The sequence below is a fragment of the Pantherophis guttatus genome, chromosome 11 (assembly GCF_059756535.1).
Source record: "Pantherophis guttatus breed Tessera chromosome 11, ASM5975653v1, whole genome shotgun sequence".
Lineage (NCBI taxonomy): Eukaryota > Metazoa > Chordata > Lepidosauria > Squamata > Colubridae > Pantherophis > Pantherophis guttatus.
This window is the reverse complement of record NC_142073.1, coordinates 21040464-21066749: the sequence shown is the minus strand read 5'-3', so window position 1 is coordinate 21066749 and position 26286 is coordinate 21040464. Positions and strand designations below refer to the sequence as shown.

The window sequence follows — 26286 nt, the reverse complement described above, 5'->3', positions numbered from 1 at the left end:
TTGGAAGATTAGATATTGGATTCATGTCAATATCATGTGACTGTGCCTCTTTCTGCAGCCTGATTAGACTTGCCACCACTTAAACGTCTAAAGAGAAATGATCGTTGCTCCATTTGCTGATAAAGATATAGTTTGATTAGAAGTCAAATCTATTGCGGTAATGCATAGTCAGAACTGAGAATCGTTTGCTACAATCCCCAAATTCAACTTTTCCCTCCCTTAACTGCTGCCCATCGATGACCCCACCCCCCCATGACCAGGTTTAAGCAAGATGTTTTCAAAACCGTCACTTCAAGCCTTCTTTTCCCAGCCGCATGATCTTGAGGCAGCATCTCAGGGAGATACAGAGGTTACTTTCTTTCTTTCTTTCTTTTTTATAAATTTTATTAAATATACAATTTAAAAACATTAGACTTGGTGTGACTTGTCTGGTACATACTTTTCTAACACTTTTTCTTTCGTGTACATTACAATATAACATCATGCATATTCCATATATACTTTTTGTACATTCAATCACACTCCAGTTACATACAGTACATTTCTTTGCATCTATTCAAATCCAATTTATTCCTATCTAATATTTCTTATATTATTTTATTTATTTTTCTCCCCTTTTCTTCACTTTGTTTCTAATTCTCTACCCCTGCATTTCTCCTTTTCTCTAGCCATTTATAAAATGTATTCCAGGTTACATAGAATTCCAATTCATCTTTATTTTTGAGATCCATTGTTAACCTGTCCATTTCTGCACAGGTCAATATTTTGTTGATTATTTCTGCCTCCTGTGGGTTCTCTCTGCGTTTCCAATTTTGCTAGGTTGATGTTCAGCTAGGTGAATATCAACCTAGCTGCCGTTAATATGTGTACCATAAGATATGTTTCTTCTTTTATGTAATTATCCCTTACTATACCCAGAAGGAAGAGTTCTGGCATCATATCTATCACCTGGTTTAACATCTCTTCTAGCCACTCTTTTATTTGGAGCCAAAAGTCCTTGGCTTTCGGGCACCCCCACCACATATGATAATAAGTGCCTAGTGTTGCTTTACGTTTCAGACATTTCGGTGAGCAATTTTTGCACATCTTGGCCAGTCTTGTGGGTGAGAAATGCCACCTGTAAAACATCTTGTATTGATTTTCTTTGTATGCGGTGGCTAGGGTAAGCTTTCTATTCCTCTCCCATAGTTTTTGCCAGCTATCTAGATCTATGCCAGGTTCCTTTCATTTTCCCCAAGCATACCCTCTCCCATCCCCACTCTCCAGAGTTCAGGGCAGACGGTTAGCGCATAGTAGCAAGGCATAAGTAACAGGTGGTATTCAGCCGGTTCGTACTGGTTCGGGCAAACTGGTAGTGAAGATCACGGGTGGGCCTGCCCTGCCCACCTGCCCCGGTTCTATGATGTCCTATTTAGGCATGTTTTTGAGGCTGGGCGCATGCATGGAAGGTGCGCAAGCAAGCAAAGAGCATGCATGGGAGGCCGGGCGCATGTGTGAAAGGCGTGCATGTGAAGCGAGCATGCCCGCACGGGGCGAATATTGGAAACCCACCGTTGATAAGTCAGCGTAAGGTGGCAGCTGACACATGGCATTGCAGAGGCTCAAGGCAGCCGGGAAGGGGCTTAGGTGGAAACAACGATGGTGGAGGGAGAGTCGATATCAAGAAAATGAGAGAAGCGTGCCACGTTTGGTTTATGATTTTCTTCATTTTCCAAATCCCCCATAGCGCAATATATCACAGCCTGAAAGCCTTGTTATCGCCTTGTTCCCTTGCAAAATCATTTATTTGTCCTCCCAGGTCAGGAGATGGTATCGCTGCAGTCCAGCTATGCCCCCGGGCTTTAAGATATTGAATAGAAGGGCTACCATTTGGAATGGCTTTAGAGTTGAAGAAATAGACAAGCTCATATATTACTCCCATCAGGGAAATTTGAGAGCAGCAAGGCACAGTCTAAGACCTACCGTCTTGAGTAAAGCTCTTAGGGCTTCAGCAAACGTTATTTTTGTTGGGTTTTTTTTCATGCAATGAAAATGATTAAACATTTGTTGCTAGTTGCAAAGTCGTGTCCGACCCATCGCGAACCCATGGACAACCTTCCTCCATGGGCCTTCCTGTCTTCTACCATCCTCTGGAGTCCATTTAAGCTCACGCCGACTGCTTCAGTGACTCCATCCAGCCACCTCGTTCTCTGCCGTCCCCTTCTTCTTTTGCCCTCAGTCTTCCCCAGCATTAGGCTCTTCTCCAGGGAGTCCTTCCTTCTCATTAGGTGGCCAAAGCATTTGAGTTTCCTCTTCAGGATCTGGCCTTCTAAAGAGCAGTCAGGGTTGATCTCCTCTAGGACTGACCGGTTGGATGGCCTTGCATTCCAAGGGACTCACGGGAGTCTTCTCCAGCACCAGAGTTCAAAGGCCTCAATTCTTTGGCGCTCAGCCTTCCTTATGGTCCAAATTTCACAGCCATTCATTGCAACTGGGAAAACCATAGCCTTGACTCTACGCACTTTTGTTGGCAGGGTGATGTCTCTGCTTTTTAGAATGCTGTCTAGATTTGCCATAGCTTTCCTCCCTAGGAGCAAACGTCTTTTAATTTCTTTGGTGCCTTCAAGGCAGCTTTGGCTCCTGGAGACTGGCAGGGCAAGTCCCTGCAGTTTTCTTAACAAGGTTTTTAAGAAATGGGTTGCCATTGTTTACTTTCCAGGGCTGAGAGAGAGGGACCAGGCCAAGGTCATCCAGCGGGCTTGGGCTTAATTTAGGGCTAGAATTCACAGTTTCCTGGTTTCTAGATTGGTGCTTGAACCCCCACCTTAACCGTAGTCACCATAGCACCCTGGCACCTTCATTCCAGTGGTGGGTTCCTCCCGGTTCGGTCCGGTTCGGCCGAGCTGGTAGCGGTGACGATATGACGTCACCGAACCGGTTCTCCCCCCCGCCCTCCCACCCACCCACCCACCCACGTTATTCTTACCTTTTATTTGGCCCCACCCCCGATCTATTGCTGCCTCCTGAGTCCCAGCTGATGACTAGAGGGAAAAAACTGTTTAAACTTTTGCCGCGGGGCTTCAAAGGGCCGCCCTACAGCTGATCAGTGTTAAAAGCAAACAAATGAGTCGGGTCGTAAGTGCGAGGACTGGTCGTAAGTGCGAGGACCTTCCAGAAATGACTCTGACCAGCTAGCCATGCCCACCTAGTCACATGACCTCCAAGCCACACCCACAAAATAAGCCACGCCCACAGAACCGGTAGTAAAAAAATTTAGAACCACCCCTGCTTCATTCATGATGGTGGTGTTGTGACCTAGGCCCAAGTAGTTATGACCAGACACAATCAGTCCTAAACAAACATATTTTATTAGAACAGCTGAGAATTACTTCATTCTCAGTTTAGTCCAAATTAATTCCAAAACAAATTTATTTATTTATTTATTTATTATTTGAATTTCTATACCGCCCTTCTCCTTTCGGACTCAGGGCGGTGAACAGCCAGATAAAAAACATCTATACAAACATCACAGTTAAAAAATAAAGTTAAAATAATTTATAAATTTGGCCCATAATTTAAAAATTGACAATTTAAAATAAATATTAAAATTTTAAAACTAGCCCTAAAATCAGGACAGACCGGCTAACTGAAAAAAATAAGTTTTTAGGGCCTGACGAAAGGTCCGGAGGTCGGAGATCACTCGTATCTCTGAGGGTAGATTGTTCCAAAGGGTAGGTGCCACCACAGAGAAGGCTCTCCTCCTGGGGGTCGTCAGCCGGCATTGTCTGGCCGACGGCACCCTGAGGAAGCCCTCTCTGTGGGAGCGAACCTGCCGGTGGGAGGCTATTGGTGGCAGAAGGCGGTCCCGTAAGTACCCTGGCCCTAAGCCATGGAGTGCTTTAAAGGTGATCACCAACACCTTGAAGCGCACCCGGAAGTCCACCGGAAGCCAATGCAGCTCGCACAGGAGAGGAGTCGCTCCCATAATCCCCCGCGCAGCCGCATTCTGCACCAGTTGGAGCCTCCGGGTGTACCCCAAGGGGATCCCCATGTAGAGAGCGTTACAATAGTCCAGACGAGAAGTGACGAGTGCTTGAGTGACCGTGCGTAGGGAGTCCCAGTCCAGAAAGGGGCGCAACTGGCGTATCAGGCGAACCTGACAAAAAGCCCCCCTGGCCACGGCCGTCATATGCCCCTCTAAAGACAGCCACGCATCCAGGAGGACACCCAAGTTGCGGGCCCTCTCCGTGGGGGCCAATGATTCGCCCCCAATAACCAGCGATGGCGTCAGCTGGCTATACCGGGACGCCGGCAGCCACAGCCACTCGGTCTTGGAAGGGTTGAGTCGAAGCCTGTTTCTCCCCATCTTCACAAACAGAAATTCTTCACAAACAGTCCTTCGGCCTTATCACAAACCTTTGTCTTCTTTGGCACCCTGCCAAAGGCTTTTTTTGGCAAAGCCCCACGAAGTTCAGAAACAAGAGACACTGACAAGAAACAAATGTAGCAATGTTGCTTTCCTACAAAGAGCCCAAGAGCCCTTGCTGCTCTTTTAAGCCTTCTTAAAGGGAGGGGTCAATTATCTCCTGGCCTTACTCCCAAGTCGTCCTTTTTGCTTTAGCTGCTCTTGCCTTCTGGCAGCTCTTCGCACGCGTGCACTAGGAACAGGCTCCTCCTGTTCCTCTGCCTCTCTGCTATCCGCCTCTGTAGGCTCTGGAGTCCGCGCATCACTCCCAGATGGTCCTGGCCCCATCTCTGCCTCTGACGTAGAGCCCTCATCCTAACCCTAACCCTAACCCTTCTCCAGACTCCAGGACTGGCCATGGTCCTCCCCGGCCTCCTCACTGTCCGACTCCGCTGCCAGCTCCACAGGCTGTTGGCAACAGGTGGAAAAGAAAGAAACTGTGATGAAGACCACGGTAAACCACTTTTCCCCCAAAAATACCCCTTCCCAAGAAAACTGCAGAAACTTGTCCAGCACCAAATAAATACAGTAAAGAAAGAAAAAAAGAAAGGGAGAGAAAAAAGAACAGCCAGAAGATCTGGGAAATTAGGTTTTTGTCTCTACCATTGGAGAGTTAGATTTGAAACCATGTTCAATAACCCTGGGGCCTCCAGAAGGAGTGAGACCTGTCGGTCGGTTTCCTTCCAAAGTCCCAGACGAAATGAGGATGATGGGAGCTGGAAGGGGCCAACCAGGGAAATGGCAGACTCATCGAAAGAGAACATTGTCAAGTAAAGCTGAATATTGAGAGAAGAGAATATTTGTGGCTCAGGGTTGAACTCTGATGATGTTACCTAGTTTGGTAATGAAAGGTCTGCAAAAAAACCACCAAGGACCTCATAGTCATCATCTTCCTCCTCCTCTTCCTCTTCCTCCTCCTCTCCCTTCTAGCACTGATCATGTTACCTAGTTTGGTAATGAAACGTCTGCATGAAAACTTCCAAGGGAGCACCAAGGACTCATAGTCCTCCTCCTCCTCCTCCTCCTCCTCCTCCTCCTCCTCCCCTTCCTCCCCCTCTACAAACCCTACTCCCTTCTAACACTGATGAGATTGCCTAGTTGGGTACTGAAACATCTGCAAGAAAACCACCAAGGACCCCATAGTTGTCCTCCTCCTCCTCCTCCTCCTCCCCCTCCTCCTCCTCCTCCCCCTCCTCCTCCTCCCTTCTAGCACTGATCATGTTACCTAGTTTGGTAATGAAACTATCTTCAAGAAAACCACCAAGCTCAGAAAGCACCAAGGACCCCACAAACCTTAACACGCACTTCACGGTAGGAGTTCACCGCTCTTGGTGCCCGTGTCTCCTCCCTCTCTCCCCTCCTGTCCCCAAAGCCTGTGCCTTGATTTGTTTTGCTTCATTCCCCCATGGAACGGCTGCAGGCCCAGGCACCACCTCCTGTTTGCACCAACCTGTGCTCGCCTCCTGCAACCCAACTGTTTACTCCTCTAAATGAAAGTTGCCGATGAGTCCTAGTGGCACCATTCCCACTTGCAGTTACTACTGACTTCGCCTGACCAAATCCTGTGGCTTTTTTGTTGTTGTTGTTGTTGTTTTAAAAGAAAATGGAAAATAAGGCTGCAGTGGTGATTTATAGCCACACAGTTTGCCTCCTGGGCCAAAGCAAACTTCTCGCCTGAACCCTCCTCGGGTATTTGCAAGCTGTAAAAAGAAAAACTGTGTTGTCTGGTTTATCACAAGGGACAATCCCAATTTCTGTTCAGCACCATGCTTTTTTTTTTCTTTTCCTTACTTTTGCAAGGTTGGGGTGAGGATAGAAAAAAGATATTTGCTCTTTTTGGGGGGGTTTGGTTAATACCCCAGAGTTAATCAGCTCTGCCCAATGTTTCCCGCCTTCACTCAGATGGTCACATGGGAAATTAAACATTGGAATAAAGACTTGGAAGAAGTGATTTGGGTGGCAACGTACGTAGCAAAGAGGCTGTTTGAAATGTGTGCATTTGTGCATTCTAAACAGAGACAGTGGCACGCACACACACACACACACACACACACACACACAGGTTATGTCTAATGCAGAATTGATTTACATTTTTAAAGTGCAAATGGATGTAAACACAATACATACAGAACTGAATAATGAACAAAACAAATTAATCAAACCATATTGTTGAGTACCCTGCTTACAAGGAAGGAACGAAGGAAGGAAGGAAGGAAGGAAGGAAAAAAGAAAGAAAGAAAAAGAAAGAAAGAAGGACAAGGAAGGAAGGAAGGAAGGAAGGAAGGAAGGAAAGAAAGAAAGAAAGAAAGAAAGAAAAAAAGAAAGAAAGAAAGAAAGAAAGAAAGAAAGAAAGAAAGAAAGAAAGAAAGAAAAGAGAAAGGGAGGGAGGGAGGGAGGAAAAAAGAAAGAAAGAAAAAGAAAGAAAGAAGGAAGGAAGGAAAGAAAGAAAGAAAGGGGGGAGGGGGAGGGAGGGAGGAAGGAAGGAAGGAAGGAAGGAAAGAAGGAAGGAAGGAAGAAAGGAAGGAAGGAAGGAAATCAACAATTTCATCATGATCTTTGCATGAATGTGAAAATGTTAAGACAGTTCAAGAAACCTAAGGGGCGTTTCTTTGCTTTTCTAACGAGCAAATATTTCTTCCAGAATTTGTGAGAAATAAAAATGCATCTTTTTACTGTATATCCAACACAATGGCTTGTTTAAAATGTGCATTTCTTTCCGATCTTCATGTCCGAGGATTAGAAATTGGATAGTTGTGCTTTTTGGAATCATACATTTGAGATTTTTTTTTTTTTCTGGACAAGGTCCTGCTAATAATAAATAGGTCTATTGCCATCCAAAGCTGTTGTAGTGTATGGCAATCTGCTCACGGCTAAGAGAGAGTTGCGTCACTGGCAGCCTTATTCCTCTTGTTAGCAAGAAGCCAGGCTGAATTCATAGCTGGATTCCCACACCACACTTAATTAGATCAGTGAAAGTCCAAGGACTTTTGCCTTTAAAACTCCTTTTTAGAACAACTGTAAGATTTCCTTCCTTCCTCTGCCCCTCCCTCCCTCCCCCCTTGCTCCCTTCCTTCTTCTCATCTCCTTCCTTTTTTCTTTCCTTCCTTTTTTCCTTCCTTCCTTTTTTCCTTCCTTTCCCTCCTCCTCTTTCTTTCCATCCCCTCCCTCCCGCCTTCCTTCCCTTTCTTCCTTTCCTTCCTTCTTCTTCTCCTCATCTCCTTCCTTTTTTCCTTCCTTCCTTTTTTCCTTTCCTTCCCTTCCTCTTCCTCCTCCTCCTTCTTCTTCCCATCTCCTCCCTCCCTCCTTCCTTCCTTCCTTTCCTTCCTTCCTTCCCTTCTTCTTCTCATCCCCTTCCTTTTTCCCTTCCCTTCCCTCCTCCTCCTCTTCCTCCTTCTTCTTCTTTCATCTTCTTCTTCCTCTTCTTCCCATCTCCTCCCTCCCTCCCTCCTTCCTTTCCTCTCCTTCCTTCCCTCTCCTTCCTTCTTTCTTCCCATCTCCTCCTCCCTCCCTCCCTCCCTCTCTTCCTCTCTTCCTTGGTTTTCTCCCTTCCCTCCCTCCTTTTCTTTTGTTCCTACCAGCTCACCTCGCAGCTAAGCAGGGATGTTTGTGCAACACACAATAATGAAAGAGGGGCAGCTTCAATCTCCCAACTGCAGCCGCCATCTTACTTTCTGGAGCCTTCCTGCCAAGCTCTTATTACCAGCCCTGTGTGTCTCTAGCAGTCAATTGCAGAACCTCAGTGTGTGGTTTTGATATTCCGTGAAAAATCTATTTTAATATTTAATGACCCAAATCTCAGGCTATCACCCGATCTCAGGAGATTCCAGTGTTATTACATGACAGCTAGAGGTGAGCTTGCCAAAATCTCACAAAATGTGAAATATCTTGAGATTTGAGCCATGCTTAATTTTTTTTTTATCACCATTACACAAGGATTATTGTCTACTAGCTGCCTGAAAAGCCATCTCCCCCACCCATAAAGTTTTATGTACCAAAGGTGAGCGATAATAATACCTCTTAATCATTTATGTGTAATTTTTTTCCTGAGGAATTCCTAACCAGAGGCTCCGAGCCTTTATTTTTTATTGCTATATTGACTGCCTTTGATGCCAACTCTGCTTTCTGTCCATCTTCAACTGTTATGAATTCTCTTGAGTTCCTCCAGAGAAAAGCTGGCAAAATATCCTGGGATTTGGAGCCCACTGATTGTTTATCAATGCTTATTACCTCTCTCCTTTAGCTGCTAATTTCCCCTAAGGGTTGGGCAGAGGAGGAGCAGAGGCCCTTAGGAGGCAAGGAGAAGCAGGAGGAAGAGAGATAAACAACATGGCAAGGAAGAGCAGAGATGGGACATAGTTGTCCCACTCTACATTCTCCATAGGTGGCCAGTCAATCTTTCTGAACATCCAGGGGAGAGCATCCCTAATCAGTGCAGTGCAGATGTTTCTGCAGACAGGTGGGGAATCCTGATGGTTGAGAAGTTGGGGACCTGCAGTTGGCACATGTCTGGTGAACATCCGAACCATCTTAGAGAAGGTTGCTTTGACGGAGCTAGCCAAAATCCTACCGTATGATGTACCAGAGTTATTGTGTATGAGATAGGTAGCGCTTCCGGGTTGAAAGGATTTGCCGGTGACATCACCGTCACCCTGGGGATGATGTCACCAGCTAATCCTGGATGGAGATCCCCCTTTGGGGGATCCTTTCATTTCCCCATCAAGAGCTGGAGAATTTGCACAAAGATGGAAAGCAGAGAAAATCCCTACAGAGGGAGAAGTGATTAAGAAAATATTGGATTGTGCAGAAATGAATAGATTTATTTATTTATTTATTTATTTATTTATTTATTTATTTATTTATTTATTTATTTATTTATTTATTTTTCCAATTTCTATACCGCCCTTCTCCCTGAGGACTCAGGGCGGTGTATAGCCAGAATTAAAAACATGCAATACAAATATTAAAAAAACAATTAAAATATATATAAATTTGGCCCAACAATTAAAATCACTACCAATTAAAACATTTAAAAAATTTCTTCTTAAGCCAGCCTGGTTTGCTGGAAAAAATGGGTTGATAATTAGAGAGAGGAATCGGCATATTTTAAGATATGGGGACAATTTTATCATTGGTTAGAGAAGAGATATGTATAGGGTAATGTTGTAATGAAATGAGTGAAGAAAAAAAAAGAGAAAGAAGATAGATAAATGTATTAATAGAAAAATAAGAAATGTTATAATAAATGAAGATATGATAAATAGTGGAGGAGTAGGAAGAAGACACATAAGATGTACTCTGATGATACACTGAATGATTGATTATGTATTGTATGTTTGTTTGTCTATAAAATAAAAAACTTTTATTTAAAAAAAAAAGAGCTGGAGGGAAGGACGAGAGCTCAACCCCACAGCAGGTCTCGAACACGGGCTTGCTCACCTCCTGCCCAGTGTTCCAGTTACTCAACCCACTTTGCTCCTAGGGAGCCAAGTAAGTCCTGTAAATAAATAAACAAATAAACCAACTAAAAGGGAACCACTGTCCTTTTTTGTGTGTGGAAGGCTCGCTTCTGGATTTTTTTCCAGTGGATCACTGGAAATGGTGGATGGGGCAACTGGAGCCTTTGTGTTTTCGACTGGACCTGCTCATACTTCTTTTATTTTTTTCAAAAAATACCCACTGGAAGTCTTCCCTTCTGGTATCTCCCTTGGCTTCAGGAAAATCAAAAGGAACAAGAGAAGTTGTAGAGCCCAAGGAGGAGGAGGAAGAGGTTATCCCTATACCATATCCCTAAACGCTATTCCGTTTCAGACAAATGGTTGTCCAATCTCTTCTTAAAAACTTCCAGTGTTGGGGCATTCACAGCTTCTGGAGGCAAGTTGTTCCGCTGATTAATTGTTCTAACTGTCAGGAAATTTCTCCTTAGTTCTAAGTTGCTTCTCTCCTTGGTTAGTTTCCATCCATTGCTTCTTGTCCTGCCCTCAGGTATAAATCTATGTAATTAATAAAAATAATCATACATAAATGATTAAGTACAAAGATACATTTCTTCACCTATGGAGCATCTCCTCTCCTCTCCTCTCCTCTCCTCTTCTCTTCTTTCCTCTCCTCTCCTCTCTTCTTCTCTCCTCTTCTCTTCTTTCCTCTCCTCTCCTCTCCTCTCCTCCCTCTCCTCTCCTCTCCTCTCCTCTTCTTTCCTCTCCTCTCCTCTCCTCTCCTCCCCTCCCCTCCCCTCCCCTCCCGTCCCCTCCTCTCCTTCCAAAGAAATTGCAGAAGTAAATTTTGGAATCAGTTTAAAAGGGTCAGTTTGGGGCCCTTTCTGCAGGGCATTCATATAAGGCTCCCAGGAAAGCCGTTTTATTTTTGATGAAGCTGTCTCTTCCTCCCTCTTAACCAAGCTTTTTGTTTTCTCCCTACCAAGGATCATCCATGAAGATGGCTTTTCTGGAGAAGACGTGAAGCAGTACAAGCCTGTGATCTATAGCAACACTATTCAATCCTTGGCAGCTATTGTCCGTGCCATGGACACGCTGGGCATAGAATACGGGGATAAGGAAAGACGGGTGAGTCACAATCTGGATAGCAACGAAGAAATGCCTTCGGTTCATAAAATCTCACCTGGCTCATAGTCCTCAGCGCAGGAGTGAAATTCAGCAGGTCTGACAGGTTCTGGAGAACCCATAGTGGAAATTTTGATTAGTTCGGAGAACCGACAAATACCACCTCTGGATGGCCCCAGAGTGGGGAGGGAATGGGGATTTTGCAGTATCCTTCCCCTAGCATTGGAGAGGGAATGGGGATTTTGCAGTATCCTTCCCCCAGGAGTGGGGAGGGAATGGGGATGTTGCAGTCTCCTTCCCATACCACGCCCACCAAGCCACGCCCACAGAACCGCTAGTAAAAAAAGTTGAATTCCACCACTGCCTCAGTGATACATTTTTTTAGAGTATTTTCATGAAAGGGCTGGAGAAGTTACTCCACCTGGCCTGTCCAGCTGAATTTTACCCTGCAAGTGTATTTCTAATGCAGGAGTGTCAAACTCAAGGCCCTTGAGCCAAATCCGGCCTGTGGGGTGTTTAGATCTGGTCCACGGGGTCACCCTGGAAACAGCGAAGGACCGGCCCACGGTGCCTCTGCCAGCGAAAAACGGAGCTCGGGAGGGGCGCGTGTGGGCCTCCCGGGCTCTGTTTTCGCTGGCAGAGGGCTGGAGGAGGCCGTCACAGCCAAAAATGGAGCCCTGGAGGACAATGTATCCCCCCCAGCCCCACCCGGGCCGCCACAGGTGCCCCCGACAAAAGTGACATCGATTTGGACATGCCTCCCCGTCCCCGTCCCCCCCGAGATCAAACCCAACTCTGATGCGGCCCTCAATGAAATTGAGTTTGACACCCCTGTTCTAATGGATGCACCTTACATTATTTATTGGATACTGTAGTTTCGATAAAAAGAATATTTGTCCTTTGCTGGTTCAGGAATTCTGGAATTCTGGAAGTCCACATGCCGTAAAATCCCCATAGTTGCCCATCCTCACTCTAAAGCTTTCTGTGGGAATGTTCAAAAAACAGAAACTGATATTTGGCGTACATTCAAATTAGGAGAATCATAATATCTAGGATATCATTCCCTAGCCAAGTGAGGACTTTCCCCCACCTTCTCTTTCAAACTTCCCTATAGCAGCAGACGAACGGATTAATGGGAGGGATTTTCTAAATTAAAAATGGCACCTGTTTGTTTCATCATTATCTCCCGGTATTTATTTCTTGGTTTGTTTTAATGAATTTCTGCATTACTCTAGAGAAGAGGGAAAGTGTGTAGGGGGAAAGTGTGTAGGAGAAAGGACGGCAGAACCTGTGGTGGAGTGAAAAGGGGCATCAGCCTAGAATCCCTACGTAGCCACAAGTGAACTCCCCTTGAGTGCTGTTAACTCTTATGTAATTTGAAGTAAGTGTTGACTATTAGCTGAGGAGATTCCTGTGCTCAGGCTTTTAGCAATAAATCAGCTTAATTGAATCTTCATTTATTTATTGTTTATTTATTGGTTCAATTTATATGCCGCCCTTCTCCAGAGACTCAGGGCAGCTTATAATGCATTAAGCAATAGCCATCATACTTTTGTATATACCTGCTTAGTAGGGCTTTTGCCCCCCCTCCCCGCCAAGCGGTGTTCTTTTTATACAAAGTCAGCTTATTGCCCCCACAATCCGGGTCCTCATTTTACCTACCTCGGAAGGATGGAAGGCTGAGTCAACCTTGAGCCTGGTGAGATTTGAACTTGCAGTAATTGCAGGCAGCTGGTGCTACTTAACAGCACTTTAGTCTGCTGCGTCACCAAGGTTCATGTGTGAACCTTGCCTTTCATGTCCAACACCGTGTGAAAATATGCATTTAAATTTTCCACCAGCCTTTAGCTGAACCTAAACATGGATTTAGATTTAGATTTAGATTTCATATTTCTAAACCGCCCATTTACCTCAAAGAGGGGCCCTATCTGGTGTCCGATATAATATAATCGATAAATAAACCAGCGTATAAAAATTAACATCAGAAAATAAAAATTAAATTAGGGTTAAAAAATATCAAAATTGTAGAATAATGATGAACACCAAAAAGGAAGGGGGAGATTGCTAAAATGGCCATTTAGCATCGGATTCACAGTTGCATTATGAGCCAAGGTGGTGCAGTGGTTAGAGTGCAGCACTGCAGGCTACTTCAGTTGACTGCTAGCTGCAGTTTAGGAGTTCAAATCTCACTGGTTCCATCCTTCCAAGGTGGGTAAAATGAGGACCCAGATTGTTAGGGGCAAGAGGCTGACTCTGTAACCGCTTAGAGAGGGCTGTAAAGCATTGTTAAGCAGGATATAAGTCTAAGTGCTATTGCTATTGCCCTTCCTTCCTTCCTTCCTTCCTTCCTTCCTTCCTTCCTTCCTTCCTTCCTTCCTTCCTTCCTTCCTTCCTTCTATCCGTCCATTCATCCATCCATCCATTCATCCATCCAGTATTGCAGGCTGACTCTGCCCACTGCCAGCAGTTCAATCTTGACCGGCTCAAGGTTGACTCAGCCTTCCATCCTTCCGAGGTGGGTAAAATGAGGACCCAGATTGTTGAGGGCAATAGGCTGACTCTGTAAACCGCTTAGAGAGGGCTGTAAAACCACTATGAAGCGGTATATAAATCTAAGTGCTATTGCTATTGCATTAACACTAGCTTTGATGCATGCACCTACAGAGGAATGCATATTTATCTGGGTAGAAAAAGCCCGTTTATTAATTGTAGCTGTACAGAAATGCCACCGTCTCTGTTGTCATGCTGAAAGAGACTTACCTCCAAGTAAACATCTATAAGCTCTGTGCAATTCTTAGCTGATTTGCTGATACAGTTCCATGATCCCCTTCAAATGGCTCGGCTGTGTTCTCTTAATTATGGGGGTTGTTTAGCTGTGAATTTATTCCTGGAAGCACCAATAATTATCCACATCTCGATCCTCTTATTTCTTTATTGTTCCACTGCAGTTTGGCAGTGCAGCATTGTGCTGCGAAACAGCTACATTATTCTCAGCCGTCTCTGGTGGGAATTTGAGCTTTTTGGTCCTAGCAAAGGTTTGGCTTCACACCTGCCCATATAAACCACAGGATTTTCTCATCCAGCAATAGTCGGGCTCAAATGGCTCCTGGCAGAACAGGTGGACCGTCCCCAGGGAATTGGTTTAGCGGCTTCAGAAAAATAATAAGCGTGGTCCTTGGCATGATGTTCTCTGAATCACTGCTGTAGGTTGCACACGCCTGACATGTCACAGAGAAGCATGAGGTTAACATAACCTTAGGGAGAGTTGGCATTGGAAGGACCATCTGTGGTTGAAAGGACAAAGGAGAAGATGGTGAGAAGAATCTTCTATTGAGTAAATAGCAGGGGTGGGTTCTACTTACCTTTACTACCGGTTCACAACGGGACCGTGTGGCTTTGAAACGTTCCCTTCGCACATACGTGCTAGTCGTTCCCAACTCTAGGGGGCGGTGCTCATCTCCGTTTCAAAGCCAAAGAGCCAGCGCTGTCCAAAGACGTCTCCGTGGTCATGTGGCCAGCATGACTCAACGCCAAAGGCGCACGGAACGCTGTTCCCTTCCCACCAAAGGTGGTCCCCTATTTTTCTACTTGCATTTTTTACGTGCTTTCGAACTGCTAGGTTGGCAGAAGCTGGGACAAGTCACGGGAGCTCACCCCATTACGTGGCATTAGGGATTCGAACCGCTGAACTGCCAACCTTTCGATTGACAAGCTCAGCGTCTTAGCCACTGAGCCACCTCATCCCTGTGATAAAGGAACTGGAGGCTAAATTTTATGATGAACCATTGAGGAAACTAGGTATGTCTTGCCTGTTGAAGAGAAGGACTAGGGGGGACATTACTGTCTTCCAGTATTGAGGGGCTATCTTATTCTCTTATTCTCCAAAGCACCAGAGGGCAGGACAAGAAGTAATGGGTGGAAGCTTGTCCAAGAGAGATCCAATCTAGAACTAAGGAGAAATTTCCTGATGGTGAGAACAGTCGATCAATAGAATAGCTTTCCTCCTGAAGTTGTGAGTGCTCCATCACTGGAAGCTTTCAAAAATAGACTGAACAACCGTTTGACCGGGATGGTATAAGAAGTCTCTGTCTTTAGCAGGAGGTTGAACTAGATGTCCTTTAGGTTTCCTTCCAGCCCTTTTGATTGACAAGCTCAGCGTCTTAGCCGCTGAGCCACCACGTCCCCTACTACATTAGTCTAAAGATACCCAGTTCCTGCAACTGTTCTTCATCTGTTTTAGCCTCCAGTCCCCTCATCATCTTGGTTGCTCTTCTCTGCACTCTTTCTAGAATCTCAACATCTTTTTTTTATATTGTGGATATTATATTTACCGGCTGGCCGAAGTTAACAGTGAATGTAATTTCTGTTTCCCAGTTGCTTTTGATAGACTGAGGAATGTAAACAGAGGCAGTGTAAAAGGAACCCACGTAGTATGGAATGAAGCAGCCTAAGAAGAAACGTTGGCGCATCCTGGGTCAAGACATAATCATTCCTCCAGCATTAACATGTCATGATCAATCAAGGGATTGTCATTCTATACAGAACTTGAGTTCTAAGGCCACGTTTCTCTTTATCTAACCAGGGCACAAACATGATTTGGCATGTTATCTTCTTTTTGCTCTGTTCCCATAACATTGCCTTCCTCTGATCCCCCAGCCCATGAAGGGAGACAGGGTTAAGTCATCCTTCGCTATGTTTCGGATAGTATTTTCTCTCTTCTTCTAACACTGTTCAAGGGAAGCCTGAAGGTGGGTCACATCTGCTAGGCTTCGGGACTCTTCATCATAGAAGGAAGTCAGAAGCAATTTAGGCAGGAGAAGGATTGGCACAGCAGGCAGCAAATGCCTTGTTGCTCTAGCTTTCTGCTGACTTGCCATTCAGTAGTTGGAAAATTCTAAGACTCAGTAACAGTTACAGAGTTGGAAGGGACGTTGGAGGTCATCTAGTCCAACCCCCTGCTCACTCAGGAGACCTGTACTAGGGATTCGAACCGCCGAACTGCCGACCTTTCTAATCGACAAGCTCAGAGTGTCTTAGCCACTAAGCCACCTAGTCAAGCTAAATGTCGATGGAGATTCTCAGTCATCCAGCACATGGTTGTCCCAAATGTGTTTGTTTTTTTGTTTTTTCAAAAGGCAACTGGACTTTTTTGATTTTTCCTTGAAGATGTTTCATTTCTCAAAGTTCTGAAGAAGACACTTCTTGGATGAGAAGCAAACTGTCTCCAAGGAAAAAGAAAGGAAGTCCAGTTGCCTGTTGAGAAAGCACCTTTGCGGTTCTAAAGGTAAAGGTTCCCCTCGCACATATGTGCTAGTCGTTCCTGACTCTAGGGGGCGGTGCTCATCTCCGTTTCAAAGGCGAAGAGCCAGCGCTGTCCAAAGATGTTTCCGTGGTCATGTGGCTGGCATGACTCAATGCCAAAGGCAGACGGAACGCTGTTCCCTTCCCACCAAAGGTGGTCCCTGTTTTTCTATTTGCATTTTTTATGTGCTTTCGAACTGCTAGGTTGGCAGAAGCTGGGACAAGTAACAGGAACTCACCCCATTACGCGGCACTAGGGATTTGAACCGCCAAACTGCCGACCTTTCTGATCAACAAGCCACAGAGCCACTGCGCCCCCCTTTCGGGGGTTCTAAGACTATATAAATCAGCAGGGATAGACAGAATGAACCATCTCCAACAAGATGCATTTCAGTGGTGAACAAACTAAGGTTTTGAACTTAGGCAGAAAAACCAAATGGCCAGGTACAAGTTAGGCGGTACCTGGCCCAACAGTAGTAACTGTGTTAGGGATCAAGGCATTTAGTAGACAACCACTTAAGTATGAGCCAGATGTCAAGTTTCCAAGTAATACATCCCAAGTAATACATTCCAAAGGGACACGGTGGCTAAGACGCTGAGCTTCTCGATCGAAAGTTCAGCAGTTCAGCGGTTCAAATCCCTAGTGCTGTGTAACTGGGTGAGCTCCTGTTACTTGTCTCAGCTTCTGCCAACCTAACAGTTCGAAAGCACGTAAAAAAGGCAAGTAGAAAAATAGGGACCACCTTTGGTGGGAAGGGAACAGTGAAGTTTCCGAAAGATGCCCTAATTAATTCATGAGCCATGAGCCGAACTTCAAAAGAAATACAGTCATTTATTAGGAGCACCATTTCGGCAATATTTGGATGCAGTTAGAACTAATCCCACATAGATTTACGTTCCCCTATGACCCTGTCTCTCCCCTCCTCTCTGGCCATGTCATAAATCACGTTCTCCAATTAACCACTTTGGCTGGCTGTGAAATCCAACACCCTCCTTCTGATTGCGGTCAGGAAGAATGTATGGAATGCACTTCAGTTGGGGAAATCAATCAGCTCTATCAGTTCTCCCTCCCTCCTGCTCATGGCAACTTGAAAGCTTTGCAAGTTGACACTTTACCTTTTAATACATTCCAAGTAATACATGGCCACAGTTAGGCCAGCTTCAGGGTTGACACTGTGCTGCAGCTGCCAAAAAGCCAATGAGGGTATGAGTGACCAAACTTGGCTTATGACCATCTGTTGTGATGGTCCTAATGTAAAGTATCATAGGTCATCACGTGATGGGATCTGATTTTACAAACTTCTTACGGCAATTATTAAGTGAATTGCCACCATTGTTAAGTGACCCGTTGTTCACTATGGAACATTTTTGCCAAAAACCGGAAGTAAACAGTGGTTTTAGGCAAAAGCATCATAAATCATCGCCACATGACTCTTGGATGCTGCACATGGCCATAAAGATGGGCTGGTGGTTGAGCTTCCAAAATATGGTCACGTGACCTGAGACCTTCAGAACTTCAGAACCAAAGTATCTCTTTTGGGGGAGGGCCGGAGGAGGGGAGGTCATTGTAACTTTGAATGGCCACTAAGTGGAGTACCTGTGCTGGATCTTTATCTGCCTGTGTGCAAAATCAGCCAGGTAAAACGAAACTTCCCCATGTGACATCTCAGCTTTTCCTTTTTTTTTTTAATAAAATTTTATTGTAAATTAGAAACATAAAACAGAATAAAGACTATAACGAAACACAATCACATACATACGACTGAGGTTGATTCAACCCCCATATATATACAGTTTCTAAATAACATTACATATCATCATACTACAGCTTCAATTTGGTTTATCATACTGCATCTTGCATTTGTTAATCTTCTTATATCTAATATTCCCTTATTTATATTTAGCTTGCTATTTACATATCTATGCTACATGCCTCCCTAACATCTACCTCATGACATTTTTACTTCTATCCATTGGTACCATTTATCCCAGCTTTGATTGAAAATTGATTCTTGTCTATCTTTAAGTATATATGTTAATCTATCACATTCTGCACACCACAAAATTTTGTTGATAATCATCTGATCCGATGGTACTTCCTTCCCTTTCCAAAGTTGCACATATGCAATTCTAGCCGCAGTGGTAATGTGTATGAAAAGGTACCAGTCTGCTTTCCTTATGCCCCCAGGGTTTATTTCTAAGAAGTAGACCTCTGGTCTCAGTTGAAAACTGACTCCTGTAATCTCCATGAGCCAAACTTTTATCTTACTCCAATAGTTTTGGGCTTGTAGACATGTCCACTATTGGTGGTAAAATGTACCCCTGGCTGACCCACATTCCAACATTCTGCTGAGGTTCCATTTCATTTCATTTCATTTCATTTTATTAAATTTGTATACCGCCCTACTCCCGAAGGACTCAGGGCGGTGAACAGCCATAAAATAAAACATGTAGATACAAAATTTAAAATAGAGATAAAACTAATTAAATAAATTTGGCTGAGACATTTTAAAACCCCAATAAATTAAAACCAAATTTAAAATTCCATTTAAAAAGAGGAAAAGTTTAGGCCAGGCCAGCTTGATGGAATAAAAACGTCTTAAGCGCGCGACGGAAGGTACACAGATCCGGAATCCTCCGTATCTCCGGGGGGAGCTCGTTCCAGATCGTAGGTGCCCCAACAGAGAAGGCTCTCCCCCTGGGGGCTGCCAGTCAACATTGTTTGGCCGACGGCACCCGGAGGAGCCCCTCTCTATGGGAGCGTACCGGTCGGTGGGAGGCTATTGGTGGCAGCAGGCGGTCCCGTAAATAGCCAGGTCCTAAGCCATGGAGCGCTCTGAAGGTGATAACCAAGACCTTGAAGCGCACCCGGAAGACCACTGGGAGCCAGTGCAGCTCGCGCAGGAGAGGTGTTACATGGGAGCGCCATGTTGCTCCCATTACCACCCGCGCGGCCGCACTCTGCGCCAGTTGGAGCCTCCGGGTGCTCCTCAAGGGGAGCCCCATGTAGAGAGCGTTACAATAGTCCAGTCGGGAGGTGACGAGGGCATGAGTGACCGTGCGTAATGAGTCCTGATCCAGAAAGGGACGCAACTGGCGAATCAGGCGGACCTGATGAAAAATCCTCCCGGTCACGGCCGTCAAGTGCTCTTCTAAAGACAGCCGTGAATCCAGGAGGACACCCAAGTTGCGAACCCTCTCCGTGGGGGCCAATGCTTCGCCCCCAATAGTCAGCGATGGCACCAGCTGACTATATCGGGACGTCGGAAACCACAGCCACTCAGTCTTGGATGGGTTGAGCCTGAGCCTGTTTCTCCCCATCCAGATCCGTACGGCCTCCAGGCACCGGGACATCACTTCAAGGGCATCGTTGGGGTGGTCTGGGGTGGTCTGGGGTGGAGATGTACAGCTGGGTGTCATCAGCGTACTGATGGTACTCCACCCCGAAACCACAGATGATCTCGCCCAGCGGCTTTACATAAATGTTGAACAGGAGGGGCGAGAGGACCGATCCTTGTGGCACCCCACATATAAGGGGCCTCGGGGTCGACCTCTGCCCCCCTGTCAACACAGACTGCGACCGGTCGGAGAGAAAGGAGGAGAACCACCGTAATACGGTGCCTCCCACCCCCAACTCTTCCAACCGGTGCAGCATGATACCATGGTCGATGGTATCAAAAGCCGCTGAGAGATCTAATAGGACCAGGACAGAGGAACAACCTCTGTCCCGAGCCCTCCAGAGATCATCCACCAACGCGACCAATGCCGTTTCCGTGCTGTACCCAGGCCTGAAACCCGACTGGAACGGATCTAGATACGTCGTTTCATCCAGGTACTGTGGAAGCTGTCGTGCAACCAGGTTCCAGGGAACATCTTTGTGATTCTTGCTCATGGTAACATCTCAGCTTTTCCAATCAATTAGGTCCTCTTACCAGATAGGAAATCAGGAAGCTGCCATCAAAAGAGCACGAGGTTGGAAAAATTGGAGAGGTTGTGGCCAGTTAGGTAATTTTCAGTGCAAATGTAAAAACTTAAAGAACCAACCTAGAACTAAGGAGGAATTTCCTGACACATGGGACAATTAACCAGTGGAACAGAAGGGTTTTTTTTTTAATTTGATTTATATGCATCACTGGAGGCTTTTAAGAAGAGACTGGACAGCCACTTGTCGGACATGGTATAGGGTCTCCTGCTTGAGCAGGACTAGAACAGGGGTGTCAAACTCAAGGCCCCGGGGCAGGATCCGGCCTGCGGGGTGCTTAGATCTTGCCCGCGCGGCTGCCCTGGAAGCAGCAAAGGAGCTGATCACGGTGCTTCTGTCACCGAAAACTGAGCTCAGGAGGCTGCAGACAACCCTCCCGAGCTCCGTTTTCAGCTGCGCTGTCCTCCTGCAACCCTTTGCCAGCGAAAACGAAGCTCGGGAGGGCTGCGAGTGCTCGGGCAACCACAAGCACCCGTGGCACGAGTGACGTCGAGCTGGCCATGCCCACTCTGTCCATGCCCACCCGGCCTCCCAAGGTCAAACACAACCCTGATGCAGCCCTCAATGAAATCGAGTTTGACTCCCCTAAACTAGAAGATCTCCAAGGTCCCTTCCAATTTTATATACATACATATACATACATACATACATACATACATACATACATACATACATACATACATATATATATATATATATATATATATATATATATATATATATATATATAAAATTTATATTTGCTGATAAAGAAATAAAGTGAAACTAGTATAGATCTATTTCAAGCTATTTAGCTCTCATCAGCTAGCCATACCCTTACTCGGATTCAAACTTGGGCTGCCTGCCTGTTAGGCAGTTGTATTAACCTCTGAGCCACATTTCTTTATCAGCAAATATAAATTTGGTATAAAATGGTTTGTCGTGAATGCGACTGCTTGAGGGCTCCTGGATTGGAGCTGAAAGGCCAAAGGGAAGCAGGATGCTCCCTCCAATATTAAGTCTGCGGTAAGGAAATTAACACATCAGACAGAGAATGAAAGCTAAGTGATCTGCTTTTTTTTTTTTTTAAAGGTCAATTTTTATTTTCATTTGCACTGTTTCACAAATTAGAAGAAGGTGTTTAGAAGGATACTGTTTCTTCTAAGACATCACCAACATGTCATTACTGATCAAAAGCAAAGCTCTATTTAAAAATGTGGAGTTTGTTTTTTTTTAAAATAAAGAAAGAAAACAGGCTGGAATATGTTTGTGCAATCAATAAAGAGGATGCTGTATTTTTCTGGGTGATGGACACACATCCCGAAATGCAATTTATTTGAAGGTTTGAAAAACCCTGGGTTTCTTTCAAACACCATCGGAAATTTGAAGAGGGTCGAAGGAAAAAGGATGGCCTCTCTCTTCTCTTGCAAGAAGCAGAACTCACATTTCTGTGCTGTCTAGGATTTCGCACAAAAGAAATCTAACAAAAACATCCTATCGGAGTCATCATTCTGGTTTCGTGGTTTTCCCAATCTGTCGTGTTGCTATGGGTTAGACATTGGCGCAGCTAAAGGAGTGGCAGCCCGGCAACATGGCTACCCCAGCCAAGAAAAACAGAGCAGGACATTTTAAAGAGAGAAACTACAAGCAAAGCAAACTCAGCAGCCCTGCCTTGAAGAAACAGGGGTTTTTGAGGAAGAAGGAAAAATCAGGACATTTGGGAGACTTCCAAGACTTGCAAATACTTTAAAAAGTCCTAAAGTACACATCTAGATTTGCAAATCTAGACAGCATACTAAAAAGCAGAGACATCACCCTGCCAACAAAAGTGCGAATAGTCCAGGCAATGGTTTTCCCAGTTGCAATGTCTGGCTGTGAAAGTTGGACCATAAGGAAGGCTGAGCGCCAAAGAATGGAGGCCTTTGAACTCTGGTGCTGGAGAAGACTCCTGCGAGTCCCTTGGAATGCAAGGCAATCCAACCGGTCAGTCCTAGAGGAGACCAACCCTGACTGCTCTTCAGAAGGCCAGATCCTGAAGAGGAAACTCAAATACTTTGGCCACCTAATGAGAAGGAAGGACTCCCTGGAGAAGAGCCTAATGCTGGGAACGATGGAGGGCAAAAGAAGAAGGGGACGGCAGAGAACGAGGTGGCTGGATGGAGTCACTGAAGCAGTCGGCGTGAGCTTAAATGGACTCCAGAGGATGGTAGAGGACAGGAAGGCCTGAAGGAACATTGTCCATGAGTCGCAATGGGTCGGACACAACTTTGCAACTACAAGCAACAACAAGTACACATGGAGTAAGATAATAGAATTAAAGAATTACAGAGTAACAGAATTGGAAGAGCATTGGAGGCCTTCTACTTTTAAAATTAACATTTTTGGTTTAATGGATATCCATTCCCCACTTTAGTTTGTTAAATCAAGGGTTTTACAGAAAGTGCATTCTCCTGAGGTTTTCCTTCTGGGTTTATAGTCTACCCAACAGTTCCCAAATTCTCAAGCAGATCTTGTCCAAGTCCTAATCAAGCCCAGCTTCTAAAATCAAACAAGGTCAGCTATGTGATGTCCACTTTTCTATATAAAAGAGAACAGAATAACAGAGTTGGAACGGACCTTGGAAATCTTCTAGTCCAACCTCCTGCTCAAACAGGAGACCCTGTACCCAGTGGTGGGATTCAAGTAATTTAACAACTGGTTCTCTGCCCTAATGATTTCTTCCAACAACCAGTTTGCCAAACTGCTCAGAAAGTTAACAACCGGTTCTCCCGAAGTGGTGCGAACCGGCTGAATCTCACCACTGCCTGTACCAGCCGACACAAATGGCTGTCCAGTCTCTTCTTAAAAACCTCCAGTGATGGAGCACCCACAACTTCTGAAGGCAAGCCATAATAGTTCTCATTGATGGGAAATTTCTTCTTAGTTCTAGGTTGGTTGATCTCTCTTTAATGAGCTCCCACCCGTTGCTTCTGGTCCTGCCTTCGGGTTCTTTGGATAACAGACCCTCAAATACTAGAAAACAGCTATCATGTCACCCCTAGCTCTTCTCTCATACCTGGGTCCCTCAACTGTTCATCATATGATTTAGTCTCCAGCCCCCTAATCATCTTTGTTGCTCTTCTTTGCACTCTTTCCAAGATCTGAACATCTTTTTTTGTATCGTGGTGACCAGAACTGGATGCAGTATTCCAATTGTGGTCTCACCAGCGCAGTATAAAGTGGTACTATCACTGACATGAGTGATCTTGATGTAATCCCTCTGTTGATGCAGCCAAGGACTCATCAAGGAAGGGACCTCTTCCAGGTCAGAATCGGAAGTGTCCCTCTCACGCAAGAAAGCGCCATTTGTAAACTTAGGGAGACACACTTCATCAAAGGACTATGGTCAGGGGTGGGCTGCTGGGGTTCACAAGGGTTCGGGAGAACCGCTAGCTAAGATTCTGTGCAGTTCAGAGAACCCCCGAATCCCACTCCTGGCTGGCCCTGCCTACCCCACCCTTCCCAGGAGTCCCCACGTGGCCCCTTTTGGATGCAGATAAGTGTAAGGCGCGCACAGAGGCTCGGGGAGGGTGAAAAATGGGAAGTTCGGGAAGGCTGGAAACGTTTCCGGTCTCCAGTGGGTCTCCAGAGCCTGGGGAGGTCATTTTCGCTCTCCCAGAGGCTCAAGCAGTGGTGGGTTCCTTCCGGTTCGGCCCGGTTCTCCCGAGCCAGTAGCGGTGACGATATGATGTCACCGAACCGGTTCAGCCACCACCCCCGTGCCCCCCCCCGTGTTATTCTTACCTTTTATTTGGCCCCACCCCCAATCTATTGCTGCCTCCTGAGTCCCAGCTGATGACTAGAGGGAAAAAAACTGTTTAAACTCTTGTCGCGGGGTTTCAAAGGGCCGCCCTTCAGCTGATCAGTGTTAAAAGAAAACAAATGACTCCTTTCAATATACTCATTTAGTTAATCCTCAAATTAAACTTCAGCTCTCTCTCCGTCTTCACTTCGATTTTCTTTTCTCTAACCACTCATACCACATATCCCACACACTATAGTAGTCAGTTTCCTCTCTGTCATTAATTTCTAACGTCAGCTTGTTCATTTCGGCACATTCCATTATTTTCCTAATTACGTGCTCTTTGGATGGCAACCTTTTCTCTTTCCAATGTTGAGCGTAGGAGATTCTTGCTGCTGTTATTATATGTGTGATAAGATACTTCTTCTTTCTTGCAAATTCTGCCTTCAAGATTCCCAGGAGAAATATTTTTGGTTCTAATTCAATGGTATCTCCTATTATTTCTGACACTCATTTACAAATCATCCTCCAGAATTCTTTGGCTTGTGGACAGGTCCACCAACAATGATAATAGGTACCTTGCTGGTGGCCACACTTCCAACAATTTGGACTCGTGTTTGGGTAAATTTTGGCAATCCTGGCTGGTGCTAAGTGCCACCTATAAACCATCTTGTATTGATTTTCCTTGTAAGTTGTTGTAGACCAGTGCCTGCAAAAATAAATGGGTAGATCGGTACAACTCTGCAAACAGTTAAAAGCCTGGTAGACCAGTACCTCTGCTAAATCCTAAATAATTGTCACATGACCATCAAGCCACGCCTGCAAAATAAGCCACGCCCACAGAACCGGTAGTAAAAAAATTTAGAACCCAGCCCTGGGCTCAAGGAAACCCTCCGGAGCCCAGGGAGGGCAAAAACGCCTCTCCTCCCACTGTGCTGCAGGAGGCCAACTAGGCCACGCCCACCATGGCCACGCCCACCCAGCAACCGAGCAGAGAGCCCCTTGCTAAATATTTTGATGCCCACCCCTGACTATGGTGGTCAGGCACATCTTGGCAAACCAATTACGTTTGATAACACAAGTTTCCAGATAGACAGGTGTGTATGGCTTCCTAATTAAATTTTGCTCCGAACAACCAAAGCTTCATATGCCTCTTTCTAATTTTAAACTCTTTATAAAAGTAACTGCCAAAAATTGATTAAAAAAAAAACAACAACAACAAAAAATCAGAGAGAGCAAGAGAAACAGGATCTGACAGGCTCTAAAATGATTAATTAATTTCAGGAAAAGGTTTCTCAGAATAGGATTTCCGGGGAGAAGCACCTACCCTAGGAGATAGAAACATACAGTCATAAGGCTGGTAGGGACCTCGCGGTAACAGTAACAGAGTTGGAAGATACCTTGGAGGTCATCTAGTCCAACCCCCCACCCAAGCAGGAGACTCTACACCATTTTTGACAAATGGCAGTCCAGTCTCTTCTTGAAAGTCTCAAGTGATGAAGCTCCCACAACTCCTGAAGGCAACTTCTGTTCCATGGGTTGATTGTTCTCACTATCAGAAAATGTCTCCTTATTTCCAGGTTGAATCTCTCCTTGTTCAGTTTCCATCCATTATTCCTTGTCTGGCCTTCAGGTGCTTTGGAAAATAGCTTGTCTGGCCTTCATGTCTAAAAGGGAGACAGATGTTAGAAATAAATCTTCTTACCCTTAAAGTCATTAAATAGTGGAACCAATGACTGCTGATGTGATAGACTTCCTGCCAGGGTTCCGACAGATGCCCTAATTAAAACATGAGACTCGAGCCAAGCTTCAAAAGAAATCCAGTTATTTATTAGGAGCTTCATGTCAGCACCTTCCAAGTGAAGCCAACTCTGACCTCACATAATTTACAACCCAAGCATGACCTTGTTTTCCCCCCCCCTCCCCGCAGGGTGTATCATCAGTCACATTCGCCAACGGAGCAATTTTACAGGTTGTAGAGATCACTCCCTTCCGGCCGCTGTGGGTAACCCTGGGAGATAGCCTTGAGAAAGATATGTCTGAAATACGCTCCTGTCTTTGGCTGCCGTGCTGCTTCATCGGTTTCCCATCCCCTTTGCCTAGGGCAACTTGAGAGCAGGCCAGGGATGCTATGCGAGTTGACACTTCCTTTCACTGGATGTGTTGAAGGAAACTCTGATTAGACACCTCTCAATGAGGTCCTAGCTCACTTTCCTGCACTCAACAGTTGACTGATTCACTT

At 45.3% G+C, this 26286-nt stretch overlaps 1 protein-coding gene across 2 annotated transcripts in view; it reads left to right on the top strand.

Annotated features, from left to right (window-relative positions):
- GNAO1 (G protein subunit alpha o1) overlaps positions 1–26286 on the top strand; it is a 254600-nt gene that overhangs the window by 117257 nt on the left and 111057 nt on the right. For both annotated transcript variants that reach the window (XM_060681555.2, XM_060681554.2), the window contains exon 3: positions 10863–11004. In XM_060681555.2, the coding sequence (XP_060537538.1) occupies positions 10863–11004 (142 nt within the window). The remainder of the gene's footprint in view (positions 1–10862; positions 11005–26286) is intronic.